Below are 19616 nucleotides of genomic sequence, written 5' to 3' on the forward strand. Positions count from 1 at the left end.
ATTAAATGACATTAGTGATAGGGGAAGTGCTCCCCCACAGCAAAGAACAGTTATGACAGGACAAGAAAAAGTTGAATTGCTTGATATGTACTTGAGGACTGCAGCTGCAGCTGCCCAGCCTTTCAAAATAAACGAATCCAGTGTAAGGTCCATGGAAATAAATAAATAAATAAATAGTTAGACAGATAAATAAATAAATAAATAAAATCAAAGAAAATTCCTAAGTGTGTCTCTGGAGCTACATCAGCAGGTGCCAAAACTTTGTGGTTTTTTTTTTCTTCTTGGTACAAGTAAATGTGGTGAAGAAAGCTGATGGTGCCCGGCTATCAAAAGTGATAGTGACTGGGGTCTTAAAGGCTTGAAGATAAACAAGCGGCCATCTAGCTCAGAAGCAACAAAGTCCACATGGAAGAACACACCAGCCTGTGTGATCGAGTGGTCCCAAAGGAATCAGTTACCAGGCATCAAAGAACAAAAAATCTTATCATTGACTGCACACCTCCATGATAGGATCACTGAAGACAAATAGGTACATAAGCAAATGTGGTGAAGAAAGCTGATGGTGCCCGGCTATCAAAAGAAATAGTGTCTGGGGTCTTCAAGGCTTGAAGGTGAACAAGCGGCCATCTAGCTCAGAAGCAAAAAAGCCCACATGGAAGAAGCACACCGGCCAGTGCGATCACGAGGTGCCAAGGGACCAGGTATAAGGCATCATGCAAAAAAAAGATATAAGTGTGTGTATGTATGTGTATATATGTGTATATGTATATATGTATGTGTATATATGTATATATGTACCATATTAAATGAAGGGGGAAGTGCAGAGTGGAGATCCAAGGCCCAAGTGTCGGCCAATGGAGATCCCCTCATAGAGGGGTTTAGGAGAGGAGATGGGTTAATTAGGGTGTGAGGTAGTACCGATGAAGAACACAGCTTTCCCCCAGATCCTGGATGGTTCCTCCCCACAACTACCATGATCCGAATTCTACCTTGCAGGGCTGGATAGGACAGAGGCTGTACACTGGTACATATGAGGGCTGGAGGTACAGGGAATCCAGGGTGGATGATACCTTCAGGACCAAGGGTGTGAGGGACGATGCTGGGAGAGTGGAGGGTGAGTGGGTTGGAAAGGGGGAACTGATTATAAGGATCCACATGTGACCTCTTCCCTGGGAGAGGGACAGCAGAGAAGGGGGGAAGGGAGACTCCGGATAGGGCAAGATATGACAAAATAACGAGGTATAAATTACCAAGGGCACATGAGGGAGGGGGGAAAGGGGAGGGAGGGGAAAAAAAAAAGAGGACCTGATGCAAGGGGCTTAAGTGGAGAGCAAATGCCTTGAGAATGATTGGGGCAGGGAATGTATGGATGTGCTTTATACAATTGATGTATGTATATGTATGTATGGTGATAAGAGTTGTATGAGTCCCTAATAAAATGTTTAAAAAGAAAAGAGGAGAAAAAAATGATTAGGGCAAAGACTGTACAGATGTGCTTTATACAATTGATGTATGTATATGTATGAACTGTGATAAGAATTGTATGAGCCCCAATAAATTGTTAAAAAAAAAAGAAAAATGAAGTTTTTATGTGGGTGAAGCATATGCATATATGTAACATACAAAATATGGTAAACTTTCTGGTCCATAATAGGCTATCAGTAGCTAAGGTTTGAGGGGGTCAAAAGTTATCTATGGCTTTCCAGCTGCACAGTGGGACAGGGAGGGCGTTATTGCCCCTAGTATTTGAGTTGTTTAAAGATCAACTATATATATATTTTTTGTTTGAGCTTTGTCATTCTTCTCAATACACATGTTTTTAGTTTGTAAGCATGAAAGGAAAACAAGCAAAAACCAACCACCATCTTCTACATGTCATTAACAAAAGAACAAAACATGAAGCTGACAGCAGGGGTAAACATGCTCTTTCCCTATGGGTCACAAAAGGAGCAGATATTCGACTAAGTGGCCGGTCAGAGGGCAGCCAGCCTTCCTTAGGAGCTCTGCTGCCTGGCTCCGAGCTCTGGGGTCCTTGCAGTTCCTATCTTTCAGTAAAGCAAAGGAGCCAGCAAACAAGTCCTGTCTCTACCCTGCGTAAGTACTATTTTGGGCCCTAGAATCATGTGTGAGAGATCCAACCTGCATCCCTCTGTGGGGAAGACAGGTGCGGCATGTCATCCCTTAGGCATGAACAATCCTGGGGAGTGAGGAACCCAGGTCTCGGGAGACCAGTTGAGGGAGAGATTAAGGTCATCAGAGGGCTCTTGGGATGAGTGAGGGGGGACTGGACATTGACGGAGCCACGTGAGAGCGGAGCATTCCCGCCTGGAGGAGGTAGACGGCAGAGTCTGTTTAGGAATGGCAGCTGGCCTAGTGGCTGGGGGCAGGTACTCTTGGCCAGGGGATGGAAAAATTCAAAAGGTCTCAGCCAGGGCATGGCCAGTGGGTGTGTTCTAGAAAGCCTGCTCTGGTGGCTGTGTGGGCAACCTAAAAGGAGGCGACCACACCAATCATGCTCCTGGCACACAGGCATGGGGGTGTACTTGCTGCTCCAGATGTGGGAGGAGAGACAAGAGACAGATGGAAACTCTAGTACTGAGCAGGTTCTAGGCATTGTGTTCAAACCTGTCATCTCCTTAATCTTCATAACATTCCAGAGAAATCAATACTTCCTCTCACTTAAAGTTAAGGAAAGAGGTTCAGAGAGGCGTAGTAACTTCCCCAAGGTCACACAGCCAGTGTCCTACATTCCTAGTATGAAACCCAACTGCTCTGTCTCAGAAGCCTAAATACCAGATCATGCTATTATGGAAGTGGGGGAGGAGAATTTAAAGATGCCCAACCCCAGGGGGCTGAGGCCGAGGCCTTACCACTTCTGTCTGGCTGCGCTCAGGGAAGACCCGTCTATTCTCTGATTCCTATCGGGCCCCTTCTTTTCCTAGACTACCTCACACCACAGCCAATGAAAATTAAAATATGAATATTGATATCAAAATAGTATCCAAAGTGGGAATTGCTGGGATTGAGGCTGACAGACATTTTAATGTGTCTGGAGACAGGGAGCTGACAGTTGTATGGTAAGGTGTGAAAATGTCCGTTGGGCGAGAGTCCACCCAGATCTCCCCACCCCTCATATGCATGCGGGGGACTGTCTGGCCAGAAAACCAAGCCTCTGTGAATCCACCTGTGAATTCGCTCCGTTTAGTCACAGGGGGGCTTCAAAGTCAACAAACTCAATTTGTCTTTGAGAGGGCAAAGATGTAGAAACATAAAGAAGCAGTCTGGGAAATGGGCCATTTGATGAAATGATTTTGACATTGAGGGACAAAATAACCCCCCCCCTCACCCAGGGACACCTCAAAAGACAAAACAGAGCACCCATAGGTGAGTAGCTGAGTGCCCCCTGCAAGGTGCGGAGGCATGTGTGTGCACATGTGTGAAGCTGTGCATGAGAACTGTTTTTAAAGCCAGGCACTGTGACGCCAGCCTTGTAAGGCACTGCAGTGGGAATGAGCGTTGTGAGAGCCACAAACCCAGCCATGCAGCATTCTTGTGTGGGCCAGGTGTGGCAGGGAGGTGCTCTGGAGGCAAGTACTACATTCTCCCTTTGGAAAGTGGCGGCCGGATTGCATCTTGGCCATTCTGTCTTCTTCCTAATTTTGAGTGAGTCAGACTTCAAAGGAAGCCAAGCTACAGAAGAACTTGACCGCCTTGCTCTGTTTCCCCAGAGATATATTATCCATCCTTCTTTCTTTTTTCCCCCTGGCTCTTGGACTGAAGCCGTGCAGGCCTGGAATAAAGCCACACGACAGTATCTATTAGCGATTATTTGCCAATGGTACACGGATACTCGGAAAGCTCCTGTTTGAGATGCTTTGAAAATCCGCAGCACAAATGAACCAGGGATGGCAATGGGGCCCTGCTCAGTCACAGCAGAGATGGGCCCTCCACACACCATGATGGCCTCTCTGCACCACATTTGCTATTTGCAATTCAAACCCAAGGCGGGAGCGAGGAGGGCAAGACTGACTTCTTGATGATATGTGCGGGGGTCACCATTGCTATGCAGAGTTCGAGGTGGCCAGGTGGCAACCCAGGACATTTGAAAATCGGATCTTTGTTGGGAACTGCCTCGGTTTCAGAGCAGAAAGCAGACTTGAGCTGTCTACATTGGCGGCATCTGGGACCCCACACAGCTAAGCTACCACACGAAGGGGAGGGGCCAGAAAGCAGGGGGCCGAAAGAGCAAAGGAAATGTTTTCTAGTGCGGTGAGCGAGGTCAAGGGAAGCCAAATCTTAAATTAGCTCCAGAAAGGGAACCGGAGAGCGCCACGCCAGACCCACGGCCTGTACACGAGGAACAATGCTAGAGCTTCAACGACAAAATAGCTCTTCCCGGAACAACTGCAACATATCAAGTCGGCACGAAATCTGTAAGACCAGGGGAAACGTGAAAATTGAAAAGGCTGCACTAATAGATCTGTCAACAGTCCAATGGTGACAAGCCACATTTCTATAAAATGCCTTCACCGTTCGTGTCACCTGAAATGTACTGACACTCTTTATGGAACATTATCTCCTGAAGCTATTCTTGAAAAGGCGGCAGTGGGAAGAGGAGAGCAGGGGAGGGGGATCTGCCTTAGATAGTACTGAGGAAAGGGCGATGGCGTGGAAGCAGAGTGGTGGCGCCTGCTTACATGACTGAACCGCCACATGACGAAGCCCGAGTGTCACTGGTTATCTGCGGCGTAGTTACCTGTACGTACTTGAGTCTAAGCTGAGTTTTCCCAGCACATTTTTAATGGTAAAATTAGGTGCCTTGGTGGATATTCGGGTCAGCTTATACTTGAGTATGTAAGTTTATGAAAAGGCGGTGCTTCCTTAAGGTCACATGAATCTGGAGCTGGAAGGTAAGGAGGTATTGTTGGCTTGCTGGTCTGCAGAAAGCAAGCCTGACTATTGAAGCGTGTTTGCCCCCCGTGGCTGCTTCAGGTAATATCTAACTTGCTGAGGAGCAAAAGGCACTAAGTTTGGGAAGAAAATCTACTGCCCCCACCCCAACTCCACTTTATGCCAGTAATCAAATTCTGCCGCAGAGACGGCTCATAGCTGAAAAGGTCCATTTAGGGAGTCCAATGACGTCCAAGAGAAGCAGTCCAGCTGCCGGTCTCTGGTGGCAGTGCATCAGGTGACAGCTAAGGTCTGCCTGGACTGACTTTATAGGGTTACTGCCGGACTTGACTCTTAGCTGTTAAAAACTCACCCTCAGCTAAAACAGAAATGCTTAGTCAGAGCGAATTATTTTCCCATTAAAAGAAAGGCATCAATTCCTTTGACCATTTCAAGTTAATTAGAAGGTCTTTTGGACTTAACATTGAAGCTGGTTTCAATTAAAAACATTTTTTAAACTGTTGAGGTAGACAAAGGTCTTTATTAGGGTGGCATACCTGGGGGTGCGGTGGGCTGGATTGTGTGTGTGTAAGGAAAGCAAAGTAAGTGATCCCAAACAACTTTTGAGAAAGTATCAACACTCGTTTTAGGACGGCAGCAGGCAACCTGGCAGTGAGGGCACGCACGGAGCCTGGGAATCGATGGGCAGGGACAGAAGCCCGGCTCTGGGGCCGGGGCAGACAGCTGTGCCCCTCGGAACTGCACGCGTAAAATGGAATGAACACTCCCGGGGTCATTCGGAGGCGCAAAGGGAAAGCTCCTAGGCAGAACCACGCAGAGCAAGGAAGCGCTTAAAAGGAAGGTGCGGAGGATCACGGTGACGACCATCCGCCCTCTAATATTTTACAATGCCCTTCCTAGATGGCGACACCTTACTGCACACTTGTCAGGGACCAGGCCGGGGCATCTTGCCAGAACCATTCCATACAATTCGTGAAATACTGTACGGATGGGCCATGCAGACCATCCGAGCCTCTTCCACTCTCTCTCACGGAGCCTCAAAAGCCACCTACTAAAACTGGTGATGATCATACAACTCTTCTTGATGTGACTGAACTGTGAAACGGAATGATATGTGAAGCATACGCCAATAAAACTGTTGGAAAAAAATACCAAACAAAACCAACTACCGGGGTCCTCTTATTTAATCCACCTTGTGAGGGGTCTTCCCGCAGCCCACCCCTTTGTGCCCGGTATCTGTGCGCTGTCCATGAGCATGACAGAGTCAGCAGAGCCATTGCCCTGGGGACATCCCTGGGCTTGGTTTCTGCCTGCATGGGGCCAAGGTCAGCAATGGGAGGGGGTATTTCCAGGCTGGGGAGGCCGTGCCAGTTTCCCCAGACCCCCGTGACCCCCCCAGGCCCGGTCAAGCAGGGTTGGCAAGGGAGAGACTGCCAGTGGTAACAGCACCAACTCTGAACTTGCTCGCCTTTGTGGGTTTAAATCAGTCTTAATGTTATTTGAAGACAGTTTTTTGTCTGTGAATATTTATAACAGTGTGAAAACTCCCAGACAGCTGGTAATGCATTTTGAAGTGTGCTAACAACACTGTATCAAACGGGCCTCTATTGATCACATCATACTTTTTTTTTTGTGGCCACGCATTTCATACACGGTGCTTATACATTTTGAATAAGAACTTCAAGTACCTTTTGCTTCAAGCGGTTTTTCACCTCTTTTATTCCCATTTTTGCATGATCTTTTGCCTGCATGAAAAATTAATTTAAGTTAAGATTCCCTTTCTGTTTCCAGCAGTGACTATGCTTGATTTCAGTCTGCCGCGAAGCGCCGTTTCTGATTACTAGAAGGAGGAAGGGAAAACGGGGCCATCAAGTCGGAAACATAATGGCTGTGAAAACAAACACAACGTTAAAAGGTTAAAAAGTTAAAAAAGAAAATCCCTCCAAGAGGCTGCAGAGATTTTATGTCCTGCATTTCGATGGCATGGTCCCCCGGGTCCTCTCTGCCAGCCCTTTGTCGCTATTCACTCGGCAGCCTGGTGGCAGCCACCAGTCAAAGTAGAGTAACAGCTCTTTCTGGCTGCCAGGTTTGGAATATCCAGTGCATTTCACCAGGTCAGGGCCGCAAGGCCAATTTTCTGTCCAGGATGAACGCTCTGGGCAGACGCAGCCCCACTTCCCGCTCCCACCTGGGCAGGCCCCTTGGCCTTTCTTTCCCATTGCTTGTGTGCCCATTGTGGTCCAATTGGTAGCCACTCACCCCATGGAGATAAAGGCAATTCCAGCCCAGATAGGATGAACAAAAAATTTGAAAATGGAACTAAAACCAAACCACTTATTCAATTGGTACAGGGTCAATGAGCAAGTCCGAGAAATTGCCAGAGAAGATACTTTGAAAAGGCGGGGGGCGTCAGGGCCTGAGGCACTTCTGTGCTGTCATTCTGCTTGGGCACTGGTCCCACAGCAGTGCCACTTCCTCCAGGGCAGCGATGAGAGGTGAGGGGGCACTGGGAGGAAAGACGGTGGGTGTGTCCCAACATGGACACTCTTTCAGGATCTACAAAGGCGCTGGCTCCGTGTGACACGATCACGGGATGCAGGTGGCAAAGGAAAGGTTTGTGTGAGCACCGACAGGACCAGGCCTGGTGCCGTCCCAACTACCCAGTCCACATTCTGATAGCCCACCCCAGTAACCTCCCGCTCCCTCTATCTTCTCTATCACCTTAAACTAACCATGGCATTGAACTAGTCATTCAGGGATCTCTGCTCAAAAACTCGCTGAGCACTGAGGGCTCTGGGGCACTGCCTGTGCCATCCAGGGTCTCCAAATACATGAGCACCTAAATGTCTCACGATGCCACGGGCATATCTGCTTGGGTTCTGACACCGAGACTGGTACTTACGAACTTATAGACAGTCTTCATGGCTGGGTTTGCTTTTGTTTTTACGGTATTCAGAATAGCTCCACTTCCTTTCTATAATAAAAAAAAACAACGTCAATTAGCCAGTTGCACTGAAGAGAGAGGAGGCCAACACCAACAAAGAGCTTTTCTCTTTAACCAAGTTAAGCAACATTTGGAGAGCATGTAATTTAATTAGAAAAACAAGCCTCGATGGTAACTGGTCCCAGGCAGTTACGGCTATGGTTATGGCAGAATGGTTACGGATGGGAGTCTGAGAGTGGGGTGGACTGAGGGTGAGGACGGAGAATCATGCCCTGTGATGACTCGCAGAGGGGAGACCTCAGACTCGGTATTTTGCTTGGCACCAAGGAAGCTCATCACAGGCTCCCTGGGGCAAGTGCTACACTATAGCAACCTATAGCTTCTCCAGAAGTCCTAGTGAGCACGGACAGCACCCACGCACGTTTAATAGCAGGGATTCTACAGCGAATACCAAGCCAGGGCAACATATCCGAGGCCCCATGAGCCAGGACTGCCTGGCTTCTCTGGAAATATCCTACCCTCAGCCCGGCAGCTTCCTTTCTTCACTGTGCATCTGCATTGCTGTGCATTGTGGATCTGCATTGTGGCTTTCCTTCCAATTTTATTTATTTTGTTGCTGTTGAGAATATACACAGCAAAACACATACCAAGTCAGTATCTCTACATGTGCCTTTTAGTGACCCTGGCTACATTCCTGGGGTTGTGCATTCATTCTGACCCCCTCTTCCAAGCCCTCCTCTCCTGACTGGCGTAAATACACTGCTCTCGGAGGTTCCTATCTAATGTTCCAGGTTGCTGTTGTCAACTGAATCCCACACTGAGAGTTCTTAAAAGAGCCTAATGCTTAGAGCAGACCGTTCTCACTAGTTAAGTTGAACTACTTTTCAGCTTTAAAAGACTGGAAGGGATGGGGTGGAAACAACTGATTTATGGATTGCTGTAAGAACCCCCAATCAAATAATTTATATGAGATAGGGAGAGATAGAGACTGAAAGGGTTAGTTTAGGTTTAAGATTCAAAGTTGATTTCCAGGGCAGCCATTTCAGGAGTTCATCTGCTCTCTGTGATTCCTCAAAGCCCAGGACCTGTGAAAATTTGAAATGTTTGTTCTCCATTTCCCTCCTTTTGATTAGGGTTAATCTATGATCAAACATTTAGTCATGGTAGCGGGGCACCATCCAGTTCTTCTGGTCTCATGGCAAGGGAGGCAGTTGTTCACGGAAGCAGTTAGCCACACACGCCCAACCCTCCTCTCTGCTGACTCTCCCTTTTGTCTGTTGTTCCAGGTGACCAGAGATCAACTCTTGTGCCAAGGATGGTTCTTTGGAAGCTCTTAAGACCCCAGGCATATGGAGCAAGCAAGGAGGTTGCACAGACACACTAAGTGCTTTACTAGGCCAATTACCTGGGATAGCTCATGAAACTATGGCCTAATCTTCCCAGTCAAGGAACCAAACCCCACGAGGTATTTGGTTGTACATCAGAAGTCTCAGGAGCTACTTTTGTGTGTATCACTGTTGTCATACAACTTTTGCCAATTCAACTTTTTTGTAAGTGTACAATTATTGCCAGCAATTACAGTAACTGGTCTTGCAACCCTACCATGAATCAATGAGGTTTTCCCACCAGAGGAACTCCTTCTCATTCCTTCCCACCCTTGAAAACCATTAATAAACATTGTTCTTGATAGATTTGCCATGTCTTTGTAGAGAAGGGAGGCGATATAATATTTGTTCTTTTGCCATTGACTTATTTTGCACAACAGAATGTCTTTAGGGCTCCCCCAGACTACAGCACGTATCAATCAAGACTTCTCCTACTGGCTAAAGAACATTCCGTTGTATATATGAACCACAGTTTTATTTATCCATTCGTCAGCGGATGGACACTGATGTTATTTCCACGTTTTGGCTACTGTGTGCAGCTGCTTTTTAACATCACGCTGGTGTGTCACTTTCTTTAATATCTAGGCCTTGATAAAAGGAAAGAATAGCCATAATGGTCAACTATGGCTTTACTATATACATCAATAGACCCAATATTTCTCAACTCACTTTCAGGAGGGAAGCTTTCCTTCTACATCAAGGAGCCAATAAACACATGTGAACTGTGTAGGCCATAGTTCATGAATCCATTTTTTAGTCTCATCCCTCCAGACCAGCGGTTCTCAACCTTTGGGTCATGACCCCTTTGGGGGTCGAAAGACCCTTTCACAGGGGTCACCTGATTCATAACAGTGGCAAAACGACAGTTATGAAGTAGCAACGAAAATAATTTTATGGCTGGGGGTGGGGGAGGGGGTCATCACATGAGGAACTGTATTAAGGGGTTGTGGCATTAGGAAGGTTGAGAACCACTGCTCCAGACAGTGTGTGAGGCTCACCGTGAGCATGGTTACCTGTAGTAGGCTCTGTAGGCATGGAGCCTGGGGCAGTGACACAGTTTCATGTCAACTTGAAGAGACATAAAAGCGTAGGGGGCACTCCATCTGTCAATTGGATCACGGTCTGATGATGCCTCCTTGTGGGCATGGCCTTCCCTCTAGAGGCCTGGGAACCTTCCCTTCTCTCTGCCTTCACTCTCCCGGCTGGCTGGCCCTGGTGCTTGCTAGAACCCTGTGATGCATCCACCTCCATTGGATCCACATGACTTTGTACCAACAAACCTGGGCTATTCCTGCATTCTGCAGGATTGCTTGTGACTCTGCGAGTCTTCAGAGGGACTTACAGGCTAGGATTGGACTTATCGACTTGAGTTGGACGGGGCTGGGGTGTTTTCTTGGTGTACAATTACTTCTTGATATAAAGCTCTTTCTTACACATACATGAGTGTCCCTGAATTTGTTTCTCTAGTCAACCCAGCCTGATGCAGAGCCGATCGACACCTGGAATTTCCTTTTGCAGACCTGTCCAGTGGAGGGCGTGGGGAACTCGCACGAGTCACTGCAGCGCACGGTGGTAAGTGCTGTGACAGCTGTGGACACAGACCTAGGGGTCCCCAGGGGGAAACATTTGACTTGGATCACGAAAGAGCAGCAGGTTCCTGCGGAGGGCTGGAGTTTGGGAGTAGGGGCGAACATTCTAGGGAAAGGAAGTAACCCATAAAAAGGTGGAGAAGGTGGAGCGTCATGGTGCATTCTGGAAGTAACCACAAGTGGCTCAGAATGGCCACGCAGATGGGGCTGGGAGGTCAGATGGAGGAAGTTCAGACAGGTCCTGGCTGCCAGGTGAAGGGAATGTAGTCCTCAGGGGCTAAATCACATGTACTACACAATGAGTTCTGTAGAGGTTTGGAAAGATAATCCCAACCTAGATGTGAAAAATTGATTAGGACGGTGGGTATATAAGAGAATAAACTATATACAGTCTTGTGATTTGGGGGGCTTGAATTTCAGCATAACTTTTGGAAACTGTCTGCCTTTGAAAATTTGAGCTTTAATTAAAAACATTCCATTTTGACCTAGAAAACATTCGATGTGGTAGGACACCATGAGATTTTCACCTGCTCATTGATTCCATACTGCTTTCCAGAATGACTCACAATCATTTAAAAGGCCCTTTAGAGTGTTACAACTCCCTTTATCTGTCAGTCAATCAACAAGTCCTTATTGCTGGTCTGCGATTTGCCAAGTGCTGTGTTTGGCCATACACGAAGAACAAAAGAAGTCTTTCACCATGGACTTGCTTATGCCCAGCTAACTGTAGTCACTTCCAAGGGATCTACCTTGGCAGCAGTGCACTTGACACACAAGCAGGAGAGAACACTTATCGCATTATGTTGGAGTTGCCTGTTTACAACCCAGCTCCTGACAAGACCAAGGACTCCCTCAGGGAGGGGCCTGCCTCCTGCTTCCGTCCCTATCCCCACACCCTGGACGGTGCTGGGCATGCAGGTGGCCTTCAGTGTGTGCTCCTGAATCAACTGAGAGAAAAGAGAGCCACGGAGGCTTTGAATGTTTTCTTGGCTTCTGAAGCCCTAAGCACCTGGCTCTTGACACATAAAGAAATTATTTACAACAGCGAAGGGATGGAAAGCATTGCTCAGGCATGTGTTTTCTGTCTTCCCAGAAGCCTTTGCTGTGAACAGTACTGTAGAGCAGCAAGAGCGACACCTGTTTTTGGTTTACCTAGAATCACTCAAATTGTCCTAGTCCTAGAAGGAGACCCCAGAAATGTTCTGAGACAACATCCTATTCAACAAGCCTTGGCTGGCTTCCTGATGATGAGGAAGCTTCCCCGACTCCTCTACGCCCACCAAGAGACGCTCATTCTAGTCTCCAACTGGCATGAGAATAGCCTGGCTTGAAAGACAAAAGCATCTTCAGGGGTGGGAATGGCATGCTCCAGGCCCTGTGACAGCCTTGTGGGTGGCAGGGGAAGCCAAAGGCTGCCAAGAATAAGGAGGCTCCTAATAAGGAGGCCCGGCGGCTCTGATGGGATGTGTACTTACCCGGACTGTGGAGAGCCACTGGTGGTACAGTTTGTCACTACCTGTGGGAAGAGAGTGCACAGCAGCTGTTAGTTAAAGAGGTCCTTTCCCTCAGAGGTTTCTCGAGTTGCCTTCAAGCACGCAGGCTTTGGAAAACTCACATTCTGAAGAACGACATGGAAGGTCTCTTTCCCACCCCGCCTCCCTCCGTCCCCCAAAGCAGGCAGCAGCAAGTCACGACCTTTAAGATAACCATCTTCACCAAGAAGGATTTGACCATGTTGACTGGACTACCAACATTCAGATTCTTCCTCACTGCCTCCTGGAAAGGCCAGACTCCTGAGGGCTCCCTGCCTCTCCTCAGTTATCTCTTGGCATCACCCACCGCCTCCCGAACCCGTATTACCTTACGCTCCAGCCTAGAGGAACGCCTAGGATTCCTTTCCCACATCTTGCCTCCGTCCTTGAGGTCCTTGAAAATGCTGTTGCTCTTACCTAGTTATCATTTCCTACTTGGTCTGCTTGCTACACCAAACAACCAGTTCAGATTTTTCCTCCTTCCTCTGAGCAGCGCTCTGGGGCAGGGAACACCCATGGAGAAGTCCATAGTCTCTAAGGCACTGTGAGCCACCCCTGGGCGGGCCACCAGGGCTGTGGGTCTCCGGGCTGGACCCAGACTCACCCAGTCCTCAGTATTCTTGGGTGATGAGGAGGAAAGAAAAAGAAAGGAAAAAGCAAGCAGCACTGAGGCTGTGAGATTTGGGAAAATGGCCAGAATGGCATCCAGGAGGCAGGTGGATTACTGAACCTCTCTGGACCTCAGATGCCACCTCTGAAAAAAGAAAGGGTGGTCCCTCTAGTTCTTCAGGGCAAGAGAGAGCCCAGGCTCTCAGCAACCATTTCCACATCAAACAAAACAATCCCTGAACCAGAGCCTATGGCCAGGGACTGACCAGCGTAAAAAAAACAAAAAACAGCTTGCATAAATCCTTTTGAATGGATTCCAATTGGACAGTATCAGGAACCCTGGGGGGGGGGGGTAGGTAATACTGCTCTTGGTGCAGAGAGAGGAGAACTTTGACTATAGGAGGGGAGGGGACTTGGCCAAGGTCTCACAGCTAGCAGGAGGCAGAGTCCTGGTCTGAATGCAGGTCTCTGAATTCATGATCTTGTGTGACCGCCATTGGATCTGTCTGGGCACTCTGTTTAAATAGTGGGTCAGCCCTGGATGGATGATTTCATGGGAGCCCACGAGCAACTTGACACAGATTGAAAAAGGATTCCTCAAACACTTCCGTCTTCCCCTAACCTCTACTGAAGGGGAGGGGAAGTCACTTCCACTCTTTGTCACACACACGCGCTAATCCATCGTAGGCCCCGCCCTGCAAAGGAAAATGATGTTTCTCACCAGCATACTCGCCCATGTTGATCTCTTCCTCAAAAACATCACTGAAACCTTCACCGGAATTGAGCAGGTCTAATCGGCCATCAATAAACTACAGAGACAACCAAAGCACAACAGTTTGTACAGAGCTATGGGATGGGGGTGGCGGCAGTGATGGGGACGCGTGCTGGATTCATCTGGGTGTGTGACCAGAGAACCACCACCTGCATTGTCACAGGCGAGAACAGGCCTTTGAAATGGCGAGTTCTCAGAAAAGGAAGCATGAACGAGCCTGTTGCTAAAATCCTGCCGTGTTCATTTATTTACTTTTTGGACACTGTGTCTGCCTGGTTGCTGACCAGCCCCTTTGCCAGACTCTGAGTCTCTTTAGGCTGGAGCCCTGGTCCAGTCAAGGCCTCTGTGGTCTTAGGATGTAGAGTGGGGCAGCTACCGAGAGCCCCCAGGGATCCAATGAGACACAGGCCACAGCGGGCCACTGGGAGGGAGGGCAGGAGGTGAGGCACCTGCTTGAAGAGCTGTAACTGCGTGGCGTTCTGCAGGAACTGTCTCATGGCTCCGGAGCGGTAGTGGGACACGAAGGCTTCCTCCGAGAAGGTGATGGGCTCTTCCTGGGAGATGGAGACAGGGAGAAGAGGGGCTGAAATGGCTCCATCTTCTAGGCAGCACCGTGCATCTGCTGCTTTGCCTAATCCTTACTTACCTGGTAACGTGGCTAGGATTAGCAACACCTTTGTATGCTATGGCTGAGGAATCTCTTTGAGAGAGGAGGAGGCAGAGCTGGGACCTGAACACTAGACAACTAACCCCGTGCTCCTTCCTCAGAGGCGCACCCATGCCCCAGCAGCAAGCTGCCTCAACGTGATCAAAGAGACAGCCATTCCCAAACTTCCCCTTTGCGGAGCGGAGCCCTTTACCCATCTAGAACTTTGTGCAGAGGGAGAGCTGCTCTGGTTGGCGCTGAGGGTCGGGTGGGCCCTGGGCTCTCTGGCTTCATGGCTGCCCCAACCCCATCTCCAGAACCTTTGCAGTCCTTCAGGCCCCAGTTGGGGAACCCAGCCCTAGAACCTTAACATAGCCATCTCACCAACAGCACGCTTCCACTGACGGTGAACTGCTTAAAGAAGCAGCGAGGAACAAAACTGGTCTATCATCCACATTTGTGCTCAAGTTATTTGATGAGGAAGTTTGCTTTTGCCAGACGACATGCATGAGTTGAGAGAATGATATCCTGCATGTTTTTTTAAACTTCCATCCGTGTACAGTCAACACCTCAATCCTCCTTTGAAGGTACTCGGAGTGCTCGTCTACACAAACACATCTTTAATTTAAGCCGTGCATCAATTCTGAAAGATCACCCTTCCAGACTTTGAATTAAAAGCACCCCCCCTTTTCACAGGCTTGGTGGCAAACACCAAACAGGTTCTGAAGCTCCGCTTTCATCTGCTCATTATCATGAGTGACGTGAGTGCTGGAGTTTGGTGGCCAGTCGCTTCACCTTCCGAGACTGTCTCTGGTTGAACTCTACCCAGCCTTCGCTTAGCAACAGGGCAGATGTTTTACAAGGGGCGCAAGCATGACCCCCAAGATTAGGGTGCAGGGAAGATTTATCTTTATATACTAATAGCTCATCGAATTTTACAAGGACTGGAGGAAGCTTACCTGAGCACAGAAAACAAAGGGGGTGGGGGTGGGGAATCAGGTTTAGAATACACAAAAAGACGTTCAATTTATTTTTGTGGTATATGTAGGAAACAAAGTATCTGGATGTTTTCTAAGATTCAGTTACAAAATTAATGGTGAACTTCCTGACTGTGGAAGCCAGGAGGGAAAACTGTTAGGTTGGAAGCACTGTATGATGATGATGATAGAGAGAGAGAGAGAAAGCAAACACTATTTCTTAGAAAAGGGACAAAGCTTTAGATGACACGGATTACTCAGATAAGGTTATATTTTCCTTGCTGAACACTTGGGAGAGATCTTGGCTAGGATTAACTATCAGAAGCCCGACTCCAATGCAAACCATTGTTTCTCATCCTCAGGACCAGAGCAGGGTAATTCACCCTCTCTCCAGGTGATCCCATCCATGCTCACAAGGTCACGTGTATACAGAAGCCTTCTGCTAAGTACCATCAGCTCTGATATCTTTCTAGAGCTCCAAACCTTTCTGTCCCAATCTTCATCCGAGGGGCCCCTGGCACCCCAAACTCAAATAGGCTGAACTCCACATTATTATCCCATCTAGATTACACCCCAATTTGGGTTCTCTCTTTCCTGGGGTGTACACGGCTAACATGCTCAGAGACCAGCCCCCAGGTTGGCTGTTCCAGTTGACTCGCAGACACATCTGGAGAAGGGCCTGGGTATCTCTCGCTGAAAGACCAGTCACTGCAAACTCTATGGCGCACAGATCGGACACTTGAGGCGTCAACTCAATGACGGCCAGTTTTTATCATTACCCATAGCTACCCAGAGGATCCCTGGTGACATAGTGAGTACGAATTGGGCTGTGATCCGCATGGTCAGCAGTTCGAAACTGCCAGTAGCTCCTTGGGAGGAAGACTGGGCTTTCTACTCCCGTCAATAGTGACAGTCTCAGAAACCCACAGGGGCATCATCAGGAGTTGTCGTTGACTCGATGGCAGCGAGTTTTGTTTTGCTATTTTGTAGCTACCCGGAGTAGAATGACTGGTCCCGTGAAACGTCTCGTTTGTCCCTTTCTCTCTCACAGGCCGTACCTGTTATGGTGAATGTTTATCTATAGTCCCTTTCCTATCTCCCTCCTTCCAGCCTACTCAAATTCTTTTGGTCAGAGTGATTTCTCAAATGCAAAATCAGGTGTGCCCTACTCAAGACCTCCCCTGGCACTCAGATTTACGGATTGCTGTTTCTTCGACGAGCCTGGAAGCTGGTGAGTAGGAACGGTTGGTCCCTGCTTTGCTCTCCGTTGTATACTCGGCAGCCTGTGCGGCACATACCGGGCTTCTGTGCGGCGGAGGAAGGAATAGTCCTGGCTCCCCAGCTGGGCCTACCTTTTGGACCTCGTGTCCTTTCTTGAAAGGGGCGCACTTTCACTCTGCTCCCCTACACCCGAGATGCTTCAGGATGCATGCTGTGGTCCAGGTCACCTTCTTCTGACTTCTTCCTTGTTTTCCAAGCTCTGTGCTTCCGTCTGGACTGTCTTCTCCTCAAAGTCAGGCTGTGGTTCTCAACATGCCTTGTGCACCCCTGAGCACTGGGGGTGGTAGTGGTGGTGGTGTGTGTGTGTGTGTGGGGTGTTTACTGGTGTCCACAGTGACCAGGAGCTCCCAGGGTGCAGAGGTCTTGTTGGGTACCTCTCTACTGGCCCTGGGGACAGTGTGCTTGGGTCTTGTTGGGTGCCTCTACGGTCCCTGAGGACAGTGAGGCCCTGGCACCCATTGAGAAGCGCAGGGATGCTGGTAAAGAACCACAGCATGAACCCAATGCTGGTGCCTGAGCCCAGAGCCTTGCGGTCTCAGTGTGGCTGGGACACTACTTGGACTGACTGTAACCGGGTCTCTGAGCATGATGCTGGGTGAGTGACACTTGTGTCCAGGGAGGTTAGTGCTGTTCAGAGGAAATGCTCATTGGAGTTGTTAGCAGCCAGACCTGGAGCGTTGGCCCAGCCGTGCCAGGAAGAGGTCCGCAGAGGGACCAATAAAATCAGGAGCATTTGCAACTAGATTTGCGTGGTAGGGTAGCCTGAGGCAGGATTTAGCTATAGGGGGCCAGAAAGCAGCTCACCTTTAGGGAAACACCACACTTTGGGCCTGTTGTCTGCTTACTGGATGTGACACCCCCCACCCCCACCTGGATCTGATGTCTGTGCCGTGAAAAATGGATAAAAATTGAAGGGTCCTGGACACAGACAGAAAAGATTCAGGAGCAATGTGGCATCGTTGGGGGTAGGGGCAGTTTCTGGGCAGAATTTGAAGAACAGCAGCAGAAGGTAGAAATAAATACGGCTGTCTGGTGTAGTGCGATTGGCACGGGGTGATTGTACGTGAGTGTGTGTGTGCGTGTGCGTGCGCGCGCGTCCACAGGAGCCAGAAAAAGTGGCTAATCCTCCCAGGGGATGAGAAATCAGTGTCTTTCAGATGAGCTCAGAGTGGTGAATAGGACTGACAGTCCAGTGCTGTCGAGCTGATTCTGAGGGAACCCTGAGCGACCCGATGGGACCAAGAGCAGCACTGCGCCACAGAGGGTTCCAGCGCTGTCCCTCCTTACCCCAGCGGACAGGCTCATCTCTCTCCCCGGGAGCACGGCGGATCGGACCTTGTGGTTGGTGATAGCCACCCGACACTTAACCCACGGTGCCACCAGGAGCAGGTCAAGGACATTCCACCTGTTCTGAGCCCAACTGTCTTGTCCTACTCCTGGGGGAAGGCAGGGGCACCATTACCCAGAGCTCAGTGGCAACAAGCACAACTTCCTTTCTAAGAAAATGTCAACCATCATAGCTCACCAAACTGAGCATGCGCTCTGTAACAAGTCCTGGTCTAGCCACGTCACCATTCTTTTTTTTAAAAAAAAAATCAGTTTGCCAACCATATCGCAGTAGGAATTATACGCAAATCTCACAGAGCTGAGGTTAAGGTCCTTCGGCCCAGGATACATGAGTGGACAGCGGCAGAGTGCGGCTCAAGGCCCGTCTCTCGCCATCACACACACGGTCTATGGCTGACCCAGCATTTCTCTGACACCTCCCTTCTGTTTGCCCTTGGGCATCTGTGGAAGAACCAGAGTTTTCTGGAAAGCCGTGGACACCTCAGCTTCTCCAAGACAGTTCCAAACACAACAGTACCAGGGAGCTAGCCTGCCCTTATGCAGGCTCTTTGTTTGAGGGGCCCCATCTGAGGATGCTCACCGCCATCAAGTCACTGCGAACTCAGAGCGACCTCCTGGGGGTTTCTCAGACTGTAACTGTGTATGGGAGTAGAAAACCCAGTCTTTCTCCCCTGGAGCTGCTGGTGGCTTCAAACTGCCAACCATGCGGATCACAACCCAAAGAGTGAGTAACCACTACACCCTCATGGCTCCAAGGACATTGAACCCCTTACACCAGCTTATCTGTCTCATCTTGCACAGTTGAGGTGGCTGCCCCAATTCCACTCTGCAGGGATAGGAGTAAGACCAGATGTCTCCTTAATTCCCTCCTTAGAAGTACAGAGTTAGGTCCCTTGTTAGGCTGATTAAACCTTTTGTCTTCTAGGGTGACACTCTAGGTACTGGGGCTACTGGCTGATAGCGACATTAATTCAGGGGAGCCAGGCCATGAGCACTCAAGCTTCGGTCACATTAGCAGAGTTTTCTAGCTCTGACCGGAAGGACAGTGCAACACAGTTGCTTAACCATCTCAAGGACGCCGCTATAAAGACGTTCGTCTCTTGGATTCCCTTTTGACACACGGATTCAATTGAAAGCTCCATCACTAATGAGTGGAATATTTGTTAACAGGTGAAGCTGGTGATGCCAAAGGTTCCTGATACTTCCAGAAATAAATGGTTTTCTCCACAGCATTGTGGGTATGCGTATAAAAATAAAACTCCCTTCACATTCTTCAGCGACTTACTTGTTTTGCTGACCCACACAGAAAGAATTAACATTCTCCTTTTCTGCTACTCATTTGGTCTTTACTAGAAATTTCTGTGCATATTAACTCTGAGGTCTTAAATGGGGGGGGAAAGGGTTCATTATTTAAAGATCTTGCTTACAATGTAAAAAACGGTCTTTTGGGAAGATTAACTCATCCATCCAAACCTACTATGTGCCTGGCTCTGTGTTGAGGAAATAGGAAGGTAAGTAACATACACCTGTGCAAGGTGAGACAGATAAGCTGGTGTAAGGGGTTCAATGTCCTTGGTTATGTATTGGCAGTTAAATACAAGGTCAGCAGTTCAAAACCACTGG

At 48.7% G+C, this 19616-nt stretch overlaps 1 protein-coding gene across 13 annotated transcripts in view; it reads right to left on the reverse strand.

Moving 5' to 3' along the window:
- Nucleotides 1–19616, reverse strand: part of DENND1A (DENN domain containing 1A) — a 598491-nt gene that overhangs the window by 60270 nt on the left and 518605 nt on the right. For all 13 annotated transcript variants that reach the window (XM_075560476.1, XM_075560471.1, XM_075560469.1 and 10 more), the window contains 5 exons: nt 14192–14296; nt 13692–13779; nt 12305–12345; nt 7814–7885; nt 6600–6656 (listed from right to left, as the gene is read on the reverse strand). In XM_075560476.1, coding sequence (XP_075416591.1) covers nt 6600–6656; nt 7814–7885; nt 12305–12345; nt 13692–13779; nt 14192–14296 — 363 coding nt within the window. The remainder of the gene's footprint in view (nt 1–6599; nt 6657–7813; nt 7886–12304; nt 12346–13691; nt 13780–14191; nt 14297–19616) is intronic.

This window comes from Tenrec ecaudatus, chromosome 10 (assembly GCF_050624435.1).
Source record: "Tenrec ecaudatus isolate mTenEca1 chromosome 10, mTenEca1.hap1, whole genome shotgun sequence".
NCBI lineage: Eukaryota > Metazoa > Chordata > Mammalia > Afrosoricida > Tenrecidae > Tenrec > Tenrec ecaudatus.